The following is a 17,689-nucleotide window of genomic DNA, read 5'->3' as shown; positions in this document are numbered from 1 at the left end:
TTGCAATTTTCAGTGTATCCTCAGCTTTAAATGCCAACACTGCCACGCTGGGAAAGGAAGGCATCAGAAAATTCTAAGCTTCTGAATAGTCAGTTATCTACACTGCTTCAGTACTAGTGGGGGCAGGGTGGTGGTAGTAAACCCTCTCTCCACCCATTTGCTCCTCCCAAGTAAATCAGGTACTGGTACAGGGTGAAAAATCTAAAAAGTGTAGAAGGACATAAAATGAATCATGCTTGAGGGAGATGACGTGCTTCTATCATTTCACCATAGTCGAGTGGGAGAAGGGAAAGCAAGCATATATCTGTAATTTGAAAAGGCCTCCCAAATGTTTCTGGTATGTCCCTCCTGCTTGAGAACCACTGTACTACATGACTCATACTTTGAGATTTTTTTTTCTTAGGTCATTTCCTGTCCAGCTCACAGACCAGCTATTAATGTTACTAGAAGAATGAATACCGTTAACTAGCTTTTTGGTCAGCCATAAGCAGATGAAGCAGTTCTTAACCAGATGTGCCCATGAGAATTGCTTGTGAGGTTAAAAATAATAATATTAAAAATACATGCTTGGGGGGCTGGCCTGGTGGCGTAGTGGTTAAGTTCTCGTGCTCCGCTTTCTGGCGGCCCGGGGTTCAGAGGTTCAGATCCTGGGTGCGGACCTAAACACTGCTCATCAAGCCATGCTGTGGCAGGTGTCCCCCATAGAGGCAGACAGGCAGAGATGTTAGCCCAGGGCCAATGTTCCTCAGCAAAGAGAGGAGGACTGGCAACAGGTGTTAGCTCAGGGCTAATCTTCCTCACCAAAAAACAAAACAAAACAAAACAAACAAACAAAAAAAGCTTGGGCCACACCCCCAAATACCCTTAGTGACTCAGGACTTCCAACAGCTTGTTTCAAAAAAGCTCTAGTGATGGACCTTAACTAGACTTAATGGGCTGATCATTTCATAATATATACAAATATTGAATGATTATGTTGTACACCTGAAACTAACATAATGTTATACGTCAATTATATCTCAATAAAGCTCTATAGGTAATTCTGATTCCAACTTCTCCTTGAGAACTAGTAGTTTAGGGAAAGGGGATAAGGGAGAAAAATGACTTCTTATTTCTCTAATGTAGGTAGTTCTATTTTGGAACAGGGCAGCCATTGGCTACACATGAAGTCTGTGAATAAGTGGTTTTCATTTCATTATAGCAATAACAAAAAAGTAAAGTAAATCTACACCTTCACGTAAGATACTAATTATTTCACTGATACCGGAATTTAGGACTTACTTTACTCTGTGTCTTGATTCTAGAAGGAATTAAACTAGTGAATTTAGGAATCTGAATCACATGTATAAGAGTGGGCCTGGTGAAGAGTATAAATAATTAAACAAGGTTTATACTAACTAAAATAAAATACACCTAGAGGACTATAAGATATAACAACTTTAAAATGGGCACACCCAGGGCCGGCCCAGTGGCGCAAGCGGTTAAGTGCGTGTGCTCCGCTGCGGTGGCCCAGGGTTCGCCGGTTCGCATCTTGGGCGCGCACCAACGCACTGCTTGGCAAGCCATTCTGTGGCAGCGTCCCATATAAAGTGGAGGAAGATGGGTACGGATGTTAGCCCAGGGCCAGTCTTCCTCAGCAGAAAAAGAGGAGGATTGGCAGATGTTAGCAAAGGGCTGATCTCCTCACAAAAAAAAAAAAAAAAGGGCACACCAAAATACAATGCTATCTTTCATTTATGCTGAATTTTATAGTTCAATAAAAAAGATAAACTAGCATTTATGAGTCACTACACAAAGCAATGATCCAGGACCTCTTTATATCAGAAAGATACACTATACAGCACTGAAATTTAATGTTCAAAATCAATATAATGTTGATTTTGACAAATCTAGCAGAAGATAGACTACATTAACTATATATATATTTGTGTGTGTGTGTATATATATATATATATCTCTCTCAAAAACTACGGGGGTGAGGAAGTAGGAAACTGAGGAGCAGAGCAGGGTTCTCAGGCAAGATAATAATCAGATTTTAGTTTAAAAATAAATTTTCCTTGAGAGTTTCTGGTTAAACATGTATATCGAGCTTGTACATTAATTTTCACTCCTCAAAATCATACAAAAAAATAAAGAAATAAAACATGAACCTAAAGACGTAAAGAATGGGAGAAAACATCAGATAAGAAATGTCAAAAAAATTTGGGGAGACAGAACCAGATGGGACAGTGGTAAACAACTTAGCAAAGTGAAGAAATATAAAACCAAGGTGCAGGCCGGCTCCGTGGCTTAGCGGTTAAGTGCGCGCGCTCTGATGCTGGCGGCCCGGGTTCGGATCCCGGGCACGCCCCAAGGCACCACTTCTCCGTCCAACCCGAGGCCGAGTCCCACATATAGCAACTAGAAGGAGGCGAACCTATGACATACAACTATCTACTGGGGCTTTGGGGGGAAAAAAATGAATAAATAAAATCTTTAAAACCAAGGTGTTTGCAGGAGATACCAATGGGAAACACAAGCGACTCACTGTGCCAAACATCGAGCATGACCAAGCACTGAAAAGAGAGACGTGAAAAATGAATCCTGCCCCATACTGGAGTAAACCTACCCCTTAGAGACACACCCTGGAGGATTCCTTAGAGGAGAACCTGAACAGCTCTACGGGAAAGATCTTTCAGATACTGACATTTGAAACAGCTTGCTCACTATATCCAACTACCCTCGACAGAGGGGTGACAAGCTAAACCCCATTCCATGTAGAGCTTCCTATTACGTATCTGTAGTGCCCATCATTAAATGTATGAATGGACAGTCAATGACTGACAGACATTTGAGAAAGGACTCTGTGGTAGACTTGTAAAGATGTCCCCTTAAAATTCCTGTCCCTGGGGCCGGCCCCGTGGCTTGGTGGTTAAGTGCGCGCACTCCGCTGCTGGCGGCCCGGGTTTGGATCCCGGGCGCGCACCGACGCACCACTTCTCTGACCATGCTGAGGCCGCGTCCCACATACAGCAACTAGAAGGATGTGCAGCTATGACAGACAACTATCTACTGGGGCTTTGGGGGGAAAAATAAATAAATAAAATTATAAAAAAAAAAAAATTCCTGTCTCTGATTATACAATCATACACTAATCTAGAACTGCTGTGAACAGATATTGCAAATGCAATTAAGGTTACTAAATCAATTGATTTTAGGGAGATGACCCTGGATTCTCTTGGTGGGTCCAATGTAATCACACAAGGCCTGCCAAAGAGAGGAGGAAGGGAGAAGAGGGGAGCAGAGGAGAGATGACACAAAAGGAGAGGTCAGCTAGATTCCAAGAGTGAGAAGGACTGGACTAGCTGTTGCTGGCTTTAAAGATGAAGGAAGTGGGCCACAAGTCAAGGAATTCAAGAGGCTCTAGAATCTGAGAATGACCCCTGGCACACAAGCCAGGGGAAACCTCAGTCCTACAGCCACATGGAGCTGAATGCTACCATGGAGAATTCTTTCTCAGAGTCTTCAGGAAGGAACACAGCGCTGCTAACACCTTAACTTCAGCCCTATAAACTCTAAGCAGAGGACCCAGCTAAGCCACACTGCGCCCAGATTTTTAACCTACAGACACTGTGAGATAATAAATTTGCGTTATTTTAGGCTGCTAACTTTATGGTAATTTGTTATGATAGCAATGGAAAACTCACAGAGCTTCTAACATGAAAGAGATCAAATGAAAAAAAGAACAACTTAGGGAAACAGATAATGCAGAGAACTGAAGGACAAAACAAAAACCTCTTAATTACAATTCTCAGAAAGATAAGACGATGTCTATGAGAGATGAACAGGATGTTATAAAGAACACCCAGAGATTAAGAAAGAGATCTTGGATATTAACAAGGGGGAAAGGTCCTTTCCATTTTTTTTTTTTTTACTATTTTGTTGAGGTTTAACTTTATTATAAAGCCCACAAAATCTTAAATGTATTCATGAATACCTGGGTAACAAACATCCAGATAAAAATATAAAACATCAAGATTAAAATTTGATAGCCATAATAAAAAATCCAATAGAAGAGACAGAAAGTCAAGAGGATCAATCCAACAACAATGTCTAATTACTAGTAACAGAGAAAACAAAGGAGAGGAAGTAGGGCGCATTACTATGATATTTCAAAATAGCAGGGAAAAGAAAAGATCCTAAAAATTTCCAGAGAGAAACAGCAGTCTACAAAGAAAGGATGTAAATAAAAATTAAGAACACCATCAGGACTATTAATAACACTGGAAGCTAAAACAACTGAACAATGACTTCCCAATTCTGAGGGAAAATAATTTTCAACCCAACAATTCTATCAAAGGGCAAAATACAGACATTTTCAAATAAAACATCTCAAAAATTTACATCCCATTCACCTTTTTCTTAGTATGCTGATGGGAGGATATAGACCACCAAAATAAGGAAGCAAATCAACACTAAAGAAAATGCAAGGGCCGGCCCCGTGGCTTAGCGGTTAAGTGCGCGCGCTCCGCTGCTGGCGGCCCGGGTTCGGATCCCGGGCGAGCACCGACACACCGCTTCTCCGGCCATGCTGAGGCCGCGTCCCACATACAGCAACTAGAATGGATGTGCAACTACGACATACAACTATCTACCGGGGCTTTGGGGGAAAAATAAATAAATAAAATCTTTAAAAAAAAAAAAAAAGAAAATGCAAGGATCCAATACGAGAGAGGAGAAGACATTTTCCTTGGACAATGGGGAAGGGAAGTCCTGGGGCTATGACTATACACCTTGGCCTAGAAAACATCCACCTCAGACTGGAACAGGAGGATGGAGTGGTTTCAGTGTGTGTCTAGGAAGAAAAAAAGGTTGGGCAGGGGCTAGATTGTTATCAGATAACATATTTGATCACAAAAACTATAGAGAATGTAGAATGAAACAGAATCAGCAACAGATACAGGTTGAAAACTAAGCAGATGATAAACAAAAAGGCATATGAGATGGGAAAGGTAAAAATATACTCTTAGGTTCAACAAGTAAAAATATTTACCTTGTTAAAATAATGTAAACAATGATAATGATTTAGTCAAAAATTATGTTATAATAAAGGGAAAAAGAAAAAGTTCAGTAAAAAGAAGTGAACAGATCTATAACTGATAAAACAAGAAATAACAATATAAGCACATTATTTAGAATTATGGAACTAAAAGTCAGAAACACTAAAAGAGTAGAAAGTGGTAGGGAATGTGATTAGAGGCTGAGGAGAAATAGGGCAGAAAAGTGGTTTTACGTTATAAGCCTTTTTAACTCTGCATCTAGTGCTTTGATAAAAAAACATTTCAAAACCTTTCTGTTTACTGTGTAAAGAACGTATTGGAAGGAACCAGAATGGATAACGGAGACCGTTTAGGAGGCTGCTGGAACAGTCCAGGGGAGAGACGGTGGTGGTATGGTCTAACAAAGCCGTAGGGGTGAGGGGTGGCAGAGACGGAAAGATGTGAAAAGATTCAAGATGTGTCTTGGAGGTAAAATGAACACTTCCAGGTGACTGATGAGATGTGCAGGTAAGGAAGAGAGTGGTGCTAAGGATGACTCCCAAGTTTCTGGTATGTGTGTCTGGGATGGTGCTGCCTTTTACTGCTATGGAGACTTCTGAGGGACAGAGTGCGGAGGTGGCAGCGCAGGGATTTAGAAAGGAATACCATGAGCGCAGTTTTGAACATGTTCAATGTGAAATTTTTCTGAAGGAAAAGGTTTTGTTACTATGAATAATGCTTCAATCAGCAAATGATGGCTTTCTAGAAAAGGTATAAGGCTAGAAGAAAATCAAGGATAAATTAAGAAGGGAGGGCATCAACTAAGATGAAGTAACAGGAACTTGACTTTTACCCTCGTGCTTTATTTCAACAACAAGAAAGGAAAAGAAAGGTTTTCAGACACTAGACAACAAGGAGCACACGAGAGAAGAGAAAAAAAACAGGATGAGCCCTCTGAGGATATCAACTTACTGCCTAGAAGTAGTTTGGGGCAGAGAGGAGCAAACAGAGGCAGGTCTTGCTGAGCTGAGAGATTTCAGATGAAATTCAGGGAGGCCAAGATGGCTAGCATTTGTGGGTCAGAGTACAGGAAAGAAGGGAGCTCCACAGAGAAAGCTCCAGAGATAGGCAGTTAGCCACTGCAGTCTGGCTGAGTACTAAGGCCCCCTAACACACAGGGCATTCAGAAGAATCCCCAGAATGAAATTAGCCCCAGAATAATGGTAGCTCTGGACCCACCCTAACAAAGCTTAAAAACAAGTATCAAAAGGATCCAATTGATTCCAAGTACTCTGACCATTGACCAGAAAAAAAGCCAATACTACCTTAAAGGAATACAAAAAGAAATCCAGCCACCAACAGGTAAAATTAATAAAGTCTAGCATTCGATAAAAAATTACCAGGCAAAAAGAAGCAGGAAAATAGATGCATTACGAGAAGTAAAGGGAAAAAAAGAGACTAACAAGCAGAAATAACCACGATGACAGAATCAGTAATCAGATATTAGAATAGCTATTAGAAATATACTCTGGGGCTGGCCCCGTGGCTTAGCGGTTAAGTGCACGTGCTCTGCTGCTGGCGGCCCGGGTTCGGATCCCGGGCGCGCACTGACGCACCGCTTGTCCGGCCATGCTGAGGCCGCGTCCCACGTACAGCAACTAGAAGGATGTGCAGCTATGACATACAACTATCTACTGGGACTTTGGGGGGAAAATAAATAAATAAATAAAATCTTTAAGAAAAAAAAAAAAGAAATATACTCTGTATGTTGAAGAAAGCAGAAGAAAGCATAAACATAATAAGGAGAAAAATGAAAGTTTATGTATTTTTAAAAGGCCAAAATAAAACTACTAGTGGTGAAAAGCACATCTGTAATGAAAAATATACCCGATGGGATTAACAGCAAATTAGCAGAAGAAAGATCAATGAACCTGAAGTCACAGCGACGGACACTACCCAAAGTGAAGCACAGAGAACACAGACTGAAGGGAGGAACAGAGCACCAGGGGCCCGGGGAACAACAGTCGGTCTCACAAACATGAAACCAGCATCCCACAAAGGATGGGAAGTGTGGGAAGGGACACCAAAAATTAATTGAAGAACTAATGGTTGAAAATTATCCAGATTTGATGAAAACCATAAACCCACAGATCTAAGACACGCAATGAACCTGGAACAGGATAAACCTAAAGAAAACTATGCCAGGACACATCAGAATTAAATTGCTAAAAACCAGGATAAAGATAAATTCCTAAAAGGCTAACAGAGAAAACATACAGAGAAACAAATAAAAGACCAATAACAGACTTCTCTGAAATTATGCAAACCTTAAGAAAATAGCAAGACACCTGAAAATTATTGGAGGGGGAAAACATATCTAGAGTTCTTCAACCAGATGCATTATCTTTTAAAAATGAAGGCAAAATCGACACTTTTGTAGACAGACAAAAGGTGAAAAACATCACCATTATAAAAAGAAGGTCATATGACGTTCTTCAGATAGAAGAAAAAGGATACCATATGGAAAGTATCCTCACAAAGAACACTGAAAAATGGTAAATGTATGTGTAATTACAAAAGACCATTTTCTTTATTTTCTAATACTCTTAAAAGACAATTATTGTCTTTAGGGGAAATAAGATATTGTGAGTTTAGTATAAGTGAAAGTAAAACATATGACAATAGCACAAAGGACAGAAAAGGGGACACAGAACTACACTGTTGTGAGATTGCTATACTATGTATGAAATGGTATACTATTTGAACATAGAGTGTGAATAAGTTAAACTCATACATTGTAAACCCTAGAACAACCACTAAAAGGACAAAATAAAAGAGGCAATAGCTAGTAAGTCACAAGGGGAGATAAATGTAATCATAACAAAGTCCCCTCAATCCGGAAGAAAAGGAAACAGAAAAAAATGGAACACATAGAAAATAAGAAATAAATACCATACAAAAACCAAATACCAAGATGGCAGATTTAAACCCAGCCACACTGATAATCACATTAAATATAAATGGTCTAAACAGTTTATAAAAGGGCAGGGATTATCAGAATAAATTTTAAAAAAAGCCCTAGCTATACGTTGTTTACAAGAAATCTAGTTTAAACACAGATAGATTAAAAGAAACAGTACAGAAAAAGATATACTATGCTAATACTAATCAAAAGATAGCTATAGCATTGTTTTAATATCAGACAAGGTATATTCCAAAGCAAACAAGATTATCAGGGATATAGAGGGTCATTTCATAGTGATGATAAATTCTTCAAGAGGACATAACAATTCTACATGTATGCACATACTACTAAGACTACTTCAAATAAAACTGACAGAAGTGAAAGGAGCAAGAACAAATCAACAATTACAGTTGAAAATTTCAACATCCCTCTCTAAATCAATCAACTCGACCTATCCTGTATAGAACATTCCCACCCAATGACAATATAATATACATTCTTTTCACATGCACATAAACTTTTGTGTTCTTGGGATAAACCTCACTTGATCATGATGTGTTAATCTATCATATATTGCTAGATTCAATTTGCTAAAATTTTAAGGAGTTTTTTGTCTACGAACAAAAATCATAAAAGATCATAAACTGGTCTTCAAAATTAAAACTTCTGTTCTTCAAAAGACACTTAATGAAATGAAAAGGTAAGCCATAGACAGTAAGAAAGCATATACAAAATATATGTCCAATAAATTTTCCATATCCAAAATATGCAAAAAACAATGCTTACAACTCAATAAGATGACAAACAATCTAATTTTATTTTTTAAAAAAAGGGAGGCAAAGGATTCAAACAGACACTTTACCAAAGAAGATACATGGATGGCAGTTAAGCACATGAAAAGATGTTCAACATCATCAGTCATTAGGGTATTGCAAATTGAAGCCACAAAGAGATATTACCCCACATCCACCGGAACAGCCAAAATTAGAAAATGTTGCAGGTAGTTTAAGTGATTCTCCATTTCCTTTTCATCTTTATAGAAAAAGTAATCTTTATTGTTACTGCTAAAACAAACTTTTTGTATTAGAATCTTTATGTACAACTTAACTGAGATTATTTTTATAATTAAAAAAAATTTTTTTTAAACACAACTGAGCTTCAGTTAGAGCTCCGTCCCACTACCACTGTGTGCTTCTCCACCCCTATCAAATAGAGATTCTTCTTCACAAGAGCAGAACATAAAGAGAAAAAATGTGAATGAATTAGTATATGTCTAATGTTACCAGACATATACTAATGTCTAAGACCCAAATTACACGTCCTATTGATGATATGGAATGGTAGCAAGCTCTAAACACAGAATATATTCTTTTATAGTAGCTCTACATAATTTCTCAATTAAACTTTGGGAGAATTTCCATTTCCCTTTTTCTTCTTTATTGTGAGGAAGATCGGCCCTGTGCTAATATCTGTGCCCACCTTCCTCCATTTTGTATATGGGATGCCGCCACAGCATGGCTTGATGAGTGGTGTGTAGGTCCGCACCCGGGATCCGAACCTGCGAACCCTGGGCCAGCAAAGCGGAGCGGGCGAACTTAACCACTACACCACCAGGCCAGTCCCTTGATTTTCTTTTAAAAAGGCTCTTCATTTGTAAAGCCTGCATGTCAGAACACACATTTCATAAAATAACTTAGCATGCTTTGCCAACAGTGTTTCTTTCAAAAAGGAAAGGAAAATGTAACTAAAAACCTCACTTAAAATCATTATACAGAAGCATTTTCTTAAGAGTTAAATTATAAAAGAAAACCAAGGTCATTTTTACCAAATAAAAAAATTGGAAAGTAATCTGCCAAAACTCACACAGGAAGAAACAATCTGAATATGCCTGTATCTACTAAAGAAATTGAATCAATAATTAATAATCTTCCAAAACAGAAAGCACTAAGGCCAGATGGGTTCACTGGTAAATTCTACCAAACACTTTTTTTCTCATTTTATTGAGATATAACTGACATACAGCACTGTGTAGGTTTAAAGTGTACAGCATAATGACTTGACTTATACAGACTGTCAAATGATTACCACAATAACTTTAGTTAACATCCACCATCTCATATAGGTACACAAAAAAGGCGTTTCTTTCCCTGATGAGTACTCTTAGGATTTACTCTCAACAACTTTCCTATATATCATAGAGCAGTGTTAACACATGTAAGTGAGATCATACAGTATTTATCTTTCTCTGACTTATTTCACTTAGCATGCCCTCAAGGTCCATCCATGTTGTTGCAAATGGCAGGATTTCCTTCTTTTTTATGGCTGGATAATATTCCATTGTATATACACACCACAACTTCGTTATCCACTCATCTGTTGACGGACACCGAGGTTGTTTCCATGTGTTAGCTATTGTAAATAACCCTTCTATGAACATGTGGGCACAGATCTCTCTTTGACACAGTGTTTTTGTTTCCTTTGGACATATTACCAGAAGAGGAACTGCTGGATCATATGGTAGTTCCATTTTTAACTTTCTGAGGAAACTCGATACTGGTTCCCGTAGTGTCTGCACCAATTTACAATCCTACCAACAGTACACAGGAGTTCCCTTTTCTCCACAACCTTGCCAGCATTTATCTCGTCTTTTTGATGACAGCTATTCTAATAGATGTGAGGTGATATCTCACAGTGGTTTTCATTTACATTTCCCTAATGATTAGTGATGTTGAGCACTTTTTCATATACCTGTTGACCATTTGTATATCTTCTTCTGAAAAATGTCTATTCACGTCCTTTGCCCATTATTAAATTGGGTTACTTGGTTTTCAGCTACTGAGTTGTATGTATCCTTTATATATTGTGGATAGTAATCCCTTATCAGATATATGATTTGCAAACACTTTTTCCCATTCCATAGATTGTTTTTCATTTTGTTGATCATTTCTTTTGCTGTGCAGAAATTTTTTGGTTTGATATAATCCCACTTGTTTATTTTCGCTTGTGCTTTAGGTGTTATACCCCAAAACCATTGCCAAGACCCATGTTAAGGAGCTTTTTTCCTATCTACCAAACATTTAAGGAATAAATTACAGTAATTCTCTACAATCTCTTTCAGAAGATAGAAGCAGAGGGGATACTTCCTAATTCATCCTATGAGGCCAGCATTACCCTAATACTAAAACCAAAGGAAGACACTACAAGAAAACTATAGACCAATATATCTCATGAACACAGATCCAAAAATCTTCAACAAAATATTAGCAAATCAAATCCAAAAATGTGTAAAAAAAAAAATTTAAACACCGTGACCAAGTAAGATTTATACCAAGTACACAAGGCTGGTTAAACATCCAAAAATCAATATAATTCATCACACCAAAAGGCTAAAGAAGAAAAATCACATGATCAAATCAATAGATGTAAAAAAAGCATGCCAAATTCCAACATTCATTCAAGTGTTGAATTCATTCATTCATTCATAAAAACTCAATAAACTAGAATAGAGGGGAACTTCCTCGACTTGATAAAGAATATCTACAAAAAGCCCTCAGCTGACAATATAATGGTGAGAAACTCGAAACTTTCCCACTAAGACCAGGAACAAGGCAAGAATGTCCCCTCCCACCACTGCTTTTCAACACTGTACTAGAAGTTCTAGCTAATGCAATAAGACAAGAAAAGGAAATAAAAGGTATACAGATTGGGAAGGAAGAACACTGTCTTTGTTCGCAGATGACATGATCATCTCTATAGAAAATCCAAAAGAATCGACAAAAATTCCTGGGATAAATAAATGATTATAGCAAGGCTATAGGATACAAGGTTAACATACAAAAGCAAATTGCTTTCCTATATACCAGCAATGAAAAAGTGAAATTTGAAATGTAAAACAATATTATTTACATTAGCAACAAAAGGAAAAAAAAAAGAAATGCTTAGGTATAAATCTAACAAAATATGTACAAGATCTATATGAAGAAAACCACAAAACTGTGATGCAAGAAATAAAATAAATAAATAAATGGAGAGATGTTCCATGTTTATGGATAGGAATACTCAATATAGACAAGATGTCAGTTCTTCTCAACTCCATCTACAGATTCAACACAATCCCAATCAAAATCCCAGCAAGTTATATTTAACGGATATTGACAAACTAATTCTACAGTTTATATGGAGAGGCAAAAGACCCAGAATAGCCAACACAATGTTGAAAGAGAAGAACAAAGTTGGAGGACTGACACTACCTGACTTCAAGACTTACTATAAAGCTACAGTAATCAAGACAGAGTGGTATTGGCAAAAGAACAGCAAACAGATCAGTGAAACAAAATATAGAGCCCAGAAATGGATCTACATAAATACAGTCAACTGATCTGTCAAAGGAACAAAAGTAATACAATGGAGAAAAGATAATTTTTCAATAAATGATGCTAGAACAACTGGACATCCACATGAAAAAAAATGAATCTAGACCCAGACCTTACACCTGCCACAAAAATTAACTCAGGATGGATCACAGACCTAAATGCAAAATGCAAAACTACGTTTTGGCAAATGAGTATATGTAAAGATGCTCCACATCATATGTCATCAGGGAAATGAAAATTAAAACAACGAGATACTACTACACATCTATTAGAATGGCCACAATCCAGAACACTGATAATAACAAATGCTCGTGTATATACATCCATAAATCTGCACTTTCTGCTCAGTTTTGTTGTGAACCTAAAACAGCTCTGAAAGATAAAGTATATTAATTAAAAAAAAATAGACAAATGATATCAATGGGAAATTCAAAAAAGAAGAAACTTAGATGGCCAATAAAGACATAAAAACATACTTGACTTTATAAGCCAAAATGAAATACTATATTTTTTCACTCAGAGAAGCAAACACTAAAAACTGACAATATTCAAGTGTTAGGGACGATCTGAGGCAATGGGCTTTCATACATTGCCGGCTGGAGTGTAAACTTGGGAGAGGAATGATGGTACTCTGAAATGAATTATGTGTGTACTTAACACACAGCAGTGCCACTTTCTACTGCTACGTGAACACGAGAGAGAAATTCCTGCACGTGTGTATAAAACTACGTAAAAAAATACCACACAGCAATAGTAGCAATATATATTGTTTATGGCTATATATACGCACACAGATATAGATACGTGTGTGTGGGTGTGTATGTGTGTGTTTATCTATTTTTAAAAGTACTGGAAGGGGGGCCGGTCCCATGGCGTAGCAGTTAAGTGCACGCGCTCTGCTGCTGGTGGCCCAGGTTTGGATCCCGGGCGTGCACCAACGCACCGCTTGTCGGGCCATGCTGTGGCGGTGTCCCATATAAAGTGGAGGAGGATGGGCACAGATGTTAGCCCAGGGCCAGTCTTCCTCAGCAAAAAGGGGAGGATTGGCACGGATGTTAGCTCAGGGCTGATCTTCCTCACAAAAAAAAAAAAAAAAAAAAAAAAAAAAGTACTGGAAGGATACACATTAAACTTATGACAGTAATTGCTTTGTGAGGGAAATTAGGAAAATGTGATTCAAGAACTTTACCTATACTATTCTGACTTAAAAATAGTTTGGCAAAATGATAAAATATCAGCTATTAATTCTAGATAATAAGAATTAGGTAATTATTATATAATTCCCTGTACTTTTTTGTTATTTTAATTTTTTCTTAAAAACTCCATTAAACATAAAAAACATTACAATTTCAGTCACTAGATCAAAACAGTAACGTCCTGTATCTCCCCCAAATCTATGGTACAACAGAGTTATACACTAACTATGATGACAATAGCTCCTACTTGCTCTGATGTGTGAATACTTCCTGTCATACAACATTAACTGGGTCAGCCAAGAGTAATCCATATCTCATTTCAGAAAGAATTACTGCATGAGTGTTCAAACTGTAGACTGGTTAAGGAAGACAACACTCATGGTCATTTCCTTAGGAGATGTGTCAGGCCTTCAGTAGAGGAAGTGACACAATCTGCCTGAATCACTAAAATCAAATGGTGACTTATGTGAAGGAAACACTGCAAAAGCTACATCCCCCTGAAAATAATGCCTGTTCTTTTCTCCTTCCCATAAAGATAAAGTCATCAGAATAAAGTATTATATAATAATAAATACCTGATACACTTCTGGTAAGGAAAGAATCTCTACTAGATTCCTTCTATTCCACCTTAACTCAACATTTATCTTAAGTAATATAAAAACTAAAGAATAAAGCAAAAATTTCACATACACATACAAACACAGATAGCTCACTCTAAGCTTATCCTTGAGATAAGCTAAATGTCAGTCATCCGTTATATATACATCACACAACTCACACGTCCATGAAGAATTCATCTAATACTTACTAAAAGTCTTACAGATGTCAGAAACAGCTTTGAAGACTCTATCAGAGAAATTCACTTTCACCTTCACATACTTCATGTTGGGAAGTTGCAGGCGAAGCAGTTTGTGCTGGGGGGTGAACTGAAGCTTAGCATCTGCCTGAATGCCATACTTATCCAAGGTCCAATGTGTCTTAAGAAGCCAAGTTCTCTTCTTTTCCCACCAGAGAGCATGGTCAGACCAATCTTTTTTTACATCTATTAAAAAAACAAACAATAAAAAACAAAACACTTAAAAATCACCAAGGTTATTTTAAGAGAAATCACAAGCAGAAAACTAAATAACTGAGTATTTAATACAAACAATTAATTAAATACTAAGTGCCTGCTATTTGACAGGTACAAAAGAAATACTAAACAGCTAAGAAAACACACTCTCTGCCCTTGAAAGTCAGTATACAAGGTAGCTGGAGCAGAACACACAGGGTAACTAAAAATGCTTAAATCGGGTACAATAAGGGACACACAGATGACAGAGAGAGTAAGTATTCTGCGTAGTCAGTCAGAGAACAAAGAGAACCCTGGAGACTGGAACAGGAAGGATTAACAATGAAGTGGAGCTGCGGGGTTCTGAGACCAGCCTTGAGGAACAGACAACACTCTGATGATAAAGCAGGTGAGAAGGCTGAGGTCTGTGAGGCCGCAGGAGCGTGTTGAGGAGGGTAAGGAGTAGTGAAAGGTAAGATGGGGAACCAAAGTGAACAAAAATCACTATCCTAGGTGAAGAAGAAAAGCACAGAGAAGAACACATCCATGAGGAACACTTTTTAACCTAAGAGAAAAAACACAAAAAACCCACATCCCAACCATACACACTGTTCCAAGTCCATTCCAAGAAAAGTAACTTACAAAGTCACACTAACCAACTTTTTTCCCCCAATATATTTTGGTACAAGTATAACAGAAAACATTAATATCTACTATGTTTAACAGCCTTATGCAATCAAATTAAACAAAACCAAATAATGAAAAGAATGTAGTTCACAAAAGATTTGGCCACCACCAGATAAGGCAGATCATAACAATAAACTTTCAAAATAAAATCCAACTTCATCTAATTTTTAAGATAGCAATAAAAGTAAAGACTTTGTGGATCAATTGCATGTTAAACTAAGAACCAAAAAAGGGGGAAATGATATTTCAAAAAAGAAAGCCTTCTAGGAGAAGAAAAAAACCCTGGAAAATAATGTTCTTGCAAATAAAAACAAAAACTATTATCATGATTCTGATATAAAGCTCACTTTAATATAGCTTTAAAAGAGCTGATCAACTTTAAGAAGATAAATTTAAAAGTACATACTAATGTGGATCTTTTTTTTTTAACACAACTTGTCTACCTGAAAGCCTCAAGTAGTAAAAAATAAAATTTCCACATTGATTACGTGCCTAGAAACACGTTCTATAATGATGAAATTTACTTGATATCCCTGAACTTTATGCAAGAAACACAAGTGGAAAGACTTTTAATTCTCCAGACATTAAAAAAGTATTTTAATCAGTAAGTACTTTAATGGGAGAACTGTAGTTACTGGTGATTATACTGCAATTTTGAAATTTAATATTTGTTTTGGAAAAGCCCAGTCAATTATGTTATTCGAAGTTTGGCTGCAGAAATACACATAACTGCTATTTTACAACTACTCACCTAATTGTGACAGAATGTATATAGTACCTTGCATCTTAAATTACTTTTCAGTAATTCAGTTGACAGAATTTGTCAACTAACTTTTAGAAACAGCAAATCTGTTCTAGCTCACAGAAGACAACCACCGTTGGGACCTTTTCATATACTATGAAGTAAATGGTCACACATGTTACAGATAGTTTACTTTTCTCTTCAGGAATAGAGAACCCAGGGGCTGGCCCATGGCATAGTGGTTTTTAGTTCGGCATGCTCCGCTTTGGCAGCCTGGGTTCACGGGTTTGGATGCCAGGCACAGACCTACACCACCCATTAGCCATGCTGTGGCGGCGATCCAGATATAAAGTAGAGGAAGAATGGCACAGATGTTAGCTCAGGGCTAATCTTCCACAAAAAAAAAAAACAAAAAAAAAAAACGAAGATTGGCAACAGATGTTAGCCCAGGGCTAATCTTCCTCAGCAAAAAAAAAAAAAGAAGAAGAAGAAGAAGAAGAAGATATACAGCAGGAACACACAATTAATAAATTCACTTAAAAAAAAAAAAAGGAATAGAGAACCCAAGGCAGAAAGAGATAACTTACAAAGAATGATAGTAACCAAGGAGAGTAAGGCTGAGCTGAACTGAATCAACAGTAGGTAGGTATAGAATACATTCTTCCCCATACCCTGTCCATTCCCTTCTACTGTACTGTGGTGTCAATGTCAACCATTAAGGAAGCTACATCATATACTCCCAGTGGGGGGACAAAGGAGGAAAAGGCTGTTCCTTGATGATGATGATGATGATGATAATGATAATAACAACAACAACAACAACAACATTTGGGTTCCCCCAAAAGGCAATCCTGGGATAAGAACTTTGGTGCAAGCAGCTTATTTGAGGTGAGAAGATCCCAGGAAGCACACCTGAGGGGACTAGGAAAAGTGAGATGGAGGGAGACAAATCTAGTAAGGTGCTGTCATTACTAGACTACAAGCCTACTACAAGTCATTAAGTGTTGTGGATAACTGGAATGCAGTCCTGATGGAGACCCTCTGAAGAATCACGTAGAGATGCCTTAGAACTGTCCCACTAAGGAAAGAGAAAGCTGGGGTCTCGACCCATTTCCTTGGCTGAGGGTTGCTCCTAGGGCCACTAAATTCCCAGCACTTCCAGGCTGCCATGTGTGGGGCTGGCCACCCTGCACTCAGGCAGAGCCAACTTACAAAGCCCAAAATATTTACTATCTGCACTTTTACAGAAAAACTTTGCAGGCCCCCAATGCAATAAAATCTCAACTTCCCATCGATTAGACTACAAACTCTGACCTCACAAACAGGTACCTCCCTTGATCTTCCCCTTTAAAATCTGACCCTCCCCCTCAATTCCACCTTGGTTTTTCACACCAAAGGAGCAGCCCACCTTCATCCAGCAAGAATAAACACAGACAAGAAGGGCATATGATCCAAAGATTATGTACTAGACACCCTAGGAGCAGTCTGTTTACCTGCAGAAAGAAAGAACATCTCGTACTGACTGGCAACTCTGGTAAGACCACTCTTTTTTACCCACAGAAAATAGCGGATAAGTTATAGGAAAGAAAAATTACACAAAGTAAAAGCAGAAAACAGGACACCAGAAAAGATATGAAGTGTCAATAGTGCACATACC

The 17,689-nt window shown here is 37.8% G+C and overlaps 1 protein-coding gene across 2 annotated transcripts in view; it reads right to left on the bottom strand.

Annotated features, from left to right (window-relative positions):
• The window catches only part of FERMT2 (FERM domain containing kindlin 2), an 89,655-nt gene that overhangs the window by 35,142 nt on the left and 36,824 nt on the right, over positions 1-17,689 (bottom strand). For both annotated transcript variants that reach the window (XM_087448518.1, XM_087448519.1), the window contains exon 3: positions 14,361-14,594. In XM_087448518.1, the coding sequence (XP_087304644.1) occupies positions 14,361-14,594 (234 nt within the window). The remainder of the gene's footprint in view (positions 1-14,360; positions 14,595-17,689) is intronic.

Source organism: Ceratotherium simum, chromosome 24 (assembly GCF_057802395.1).
Source record: "Ceratotherium simum simum isolate JZ-2026a chromosome 24, ASM5780239v1, whole genome shotgun sequence".
Taxonomy (NCBI): domain Eukaryota; kingdom Metazoa; phylum Chordata; class Mammalia; order Perissodactyla; family Rhinocerotidae; genus Ceratotherium; species Ceratotherium simum.
Note: the sequence above shows the minus strand (reverse complement) of the source record. Positions and strands in the feature narration are given on the sequence as shown.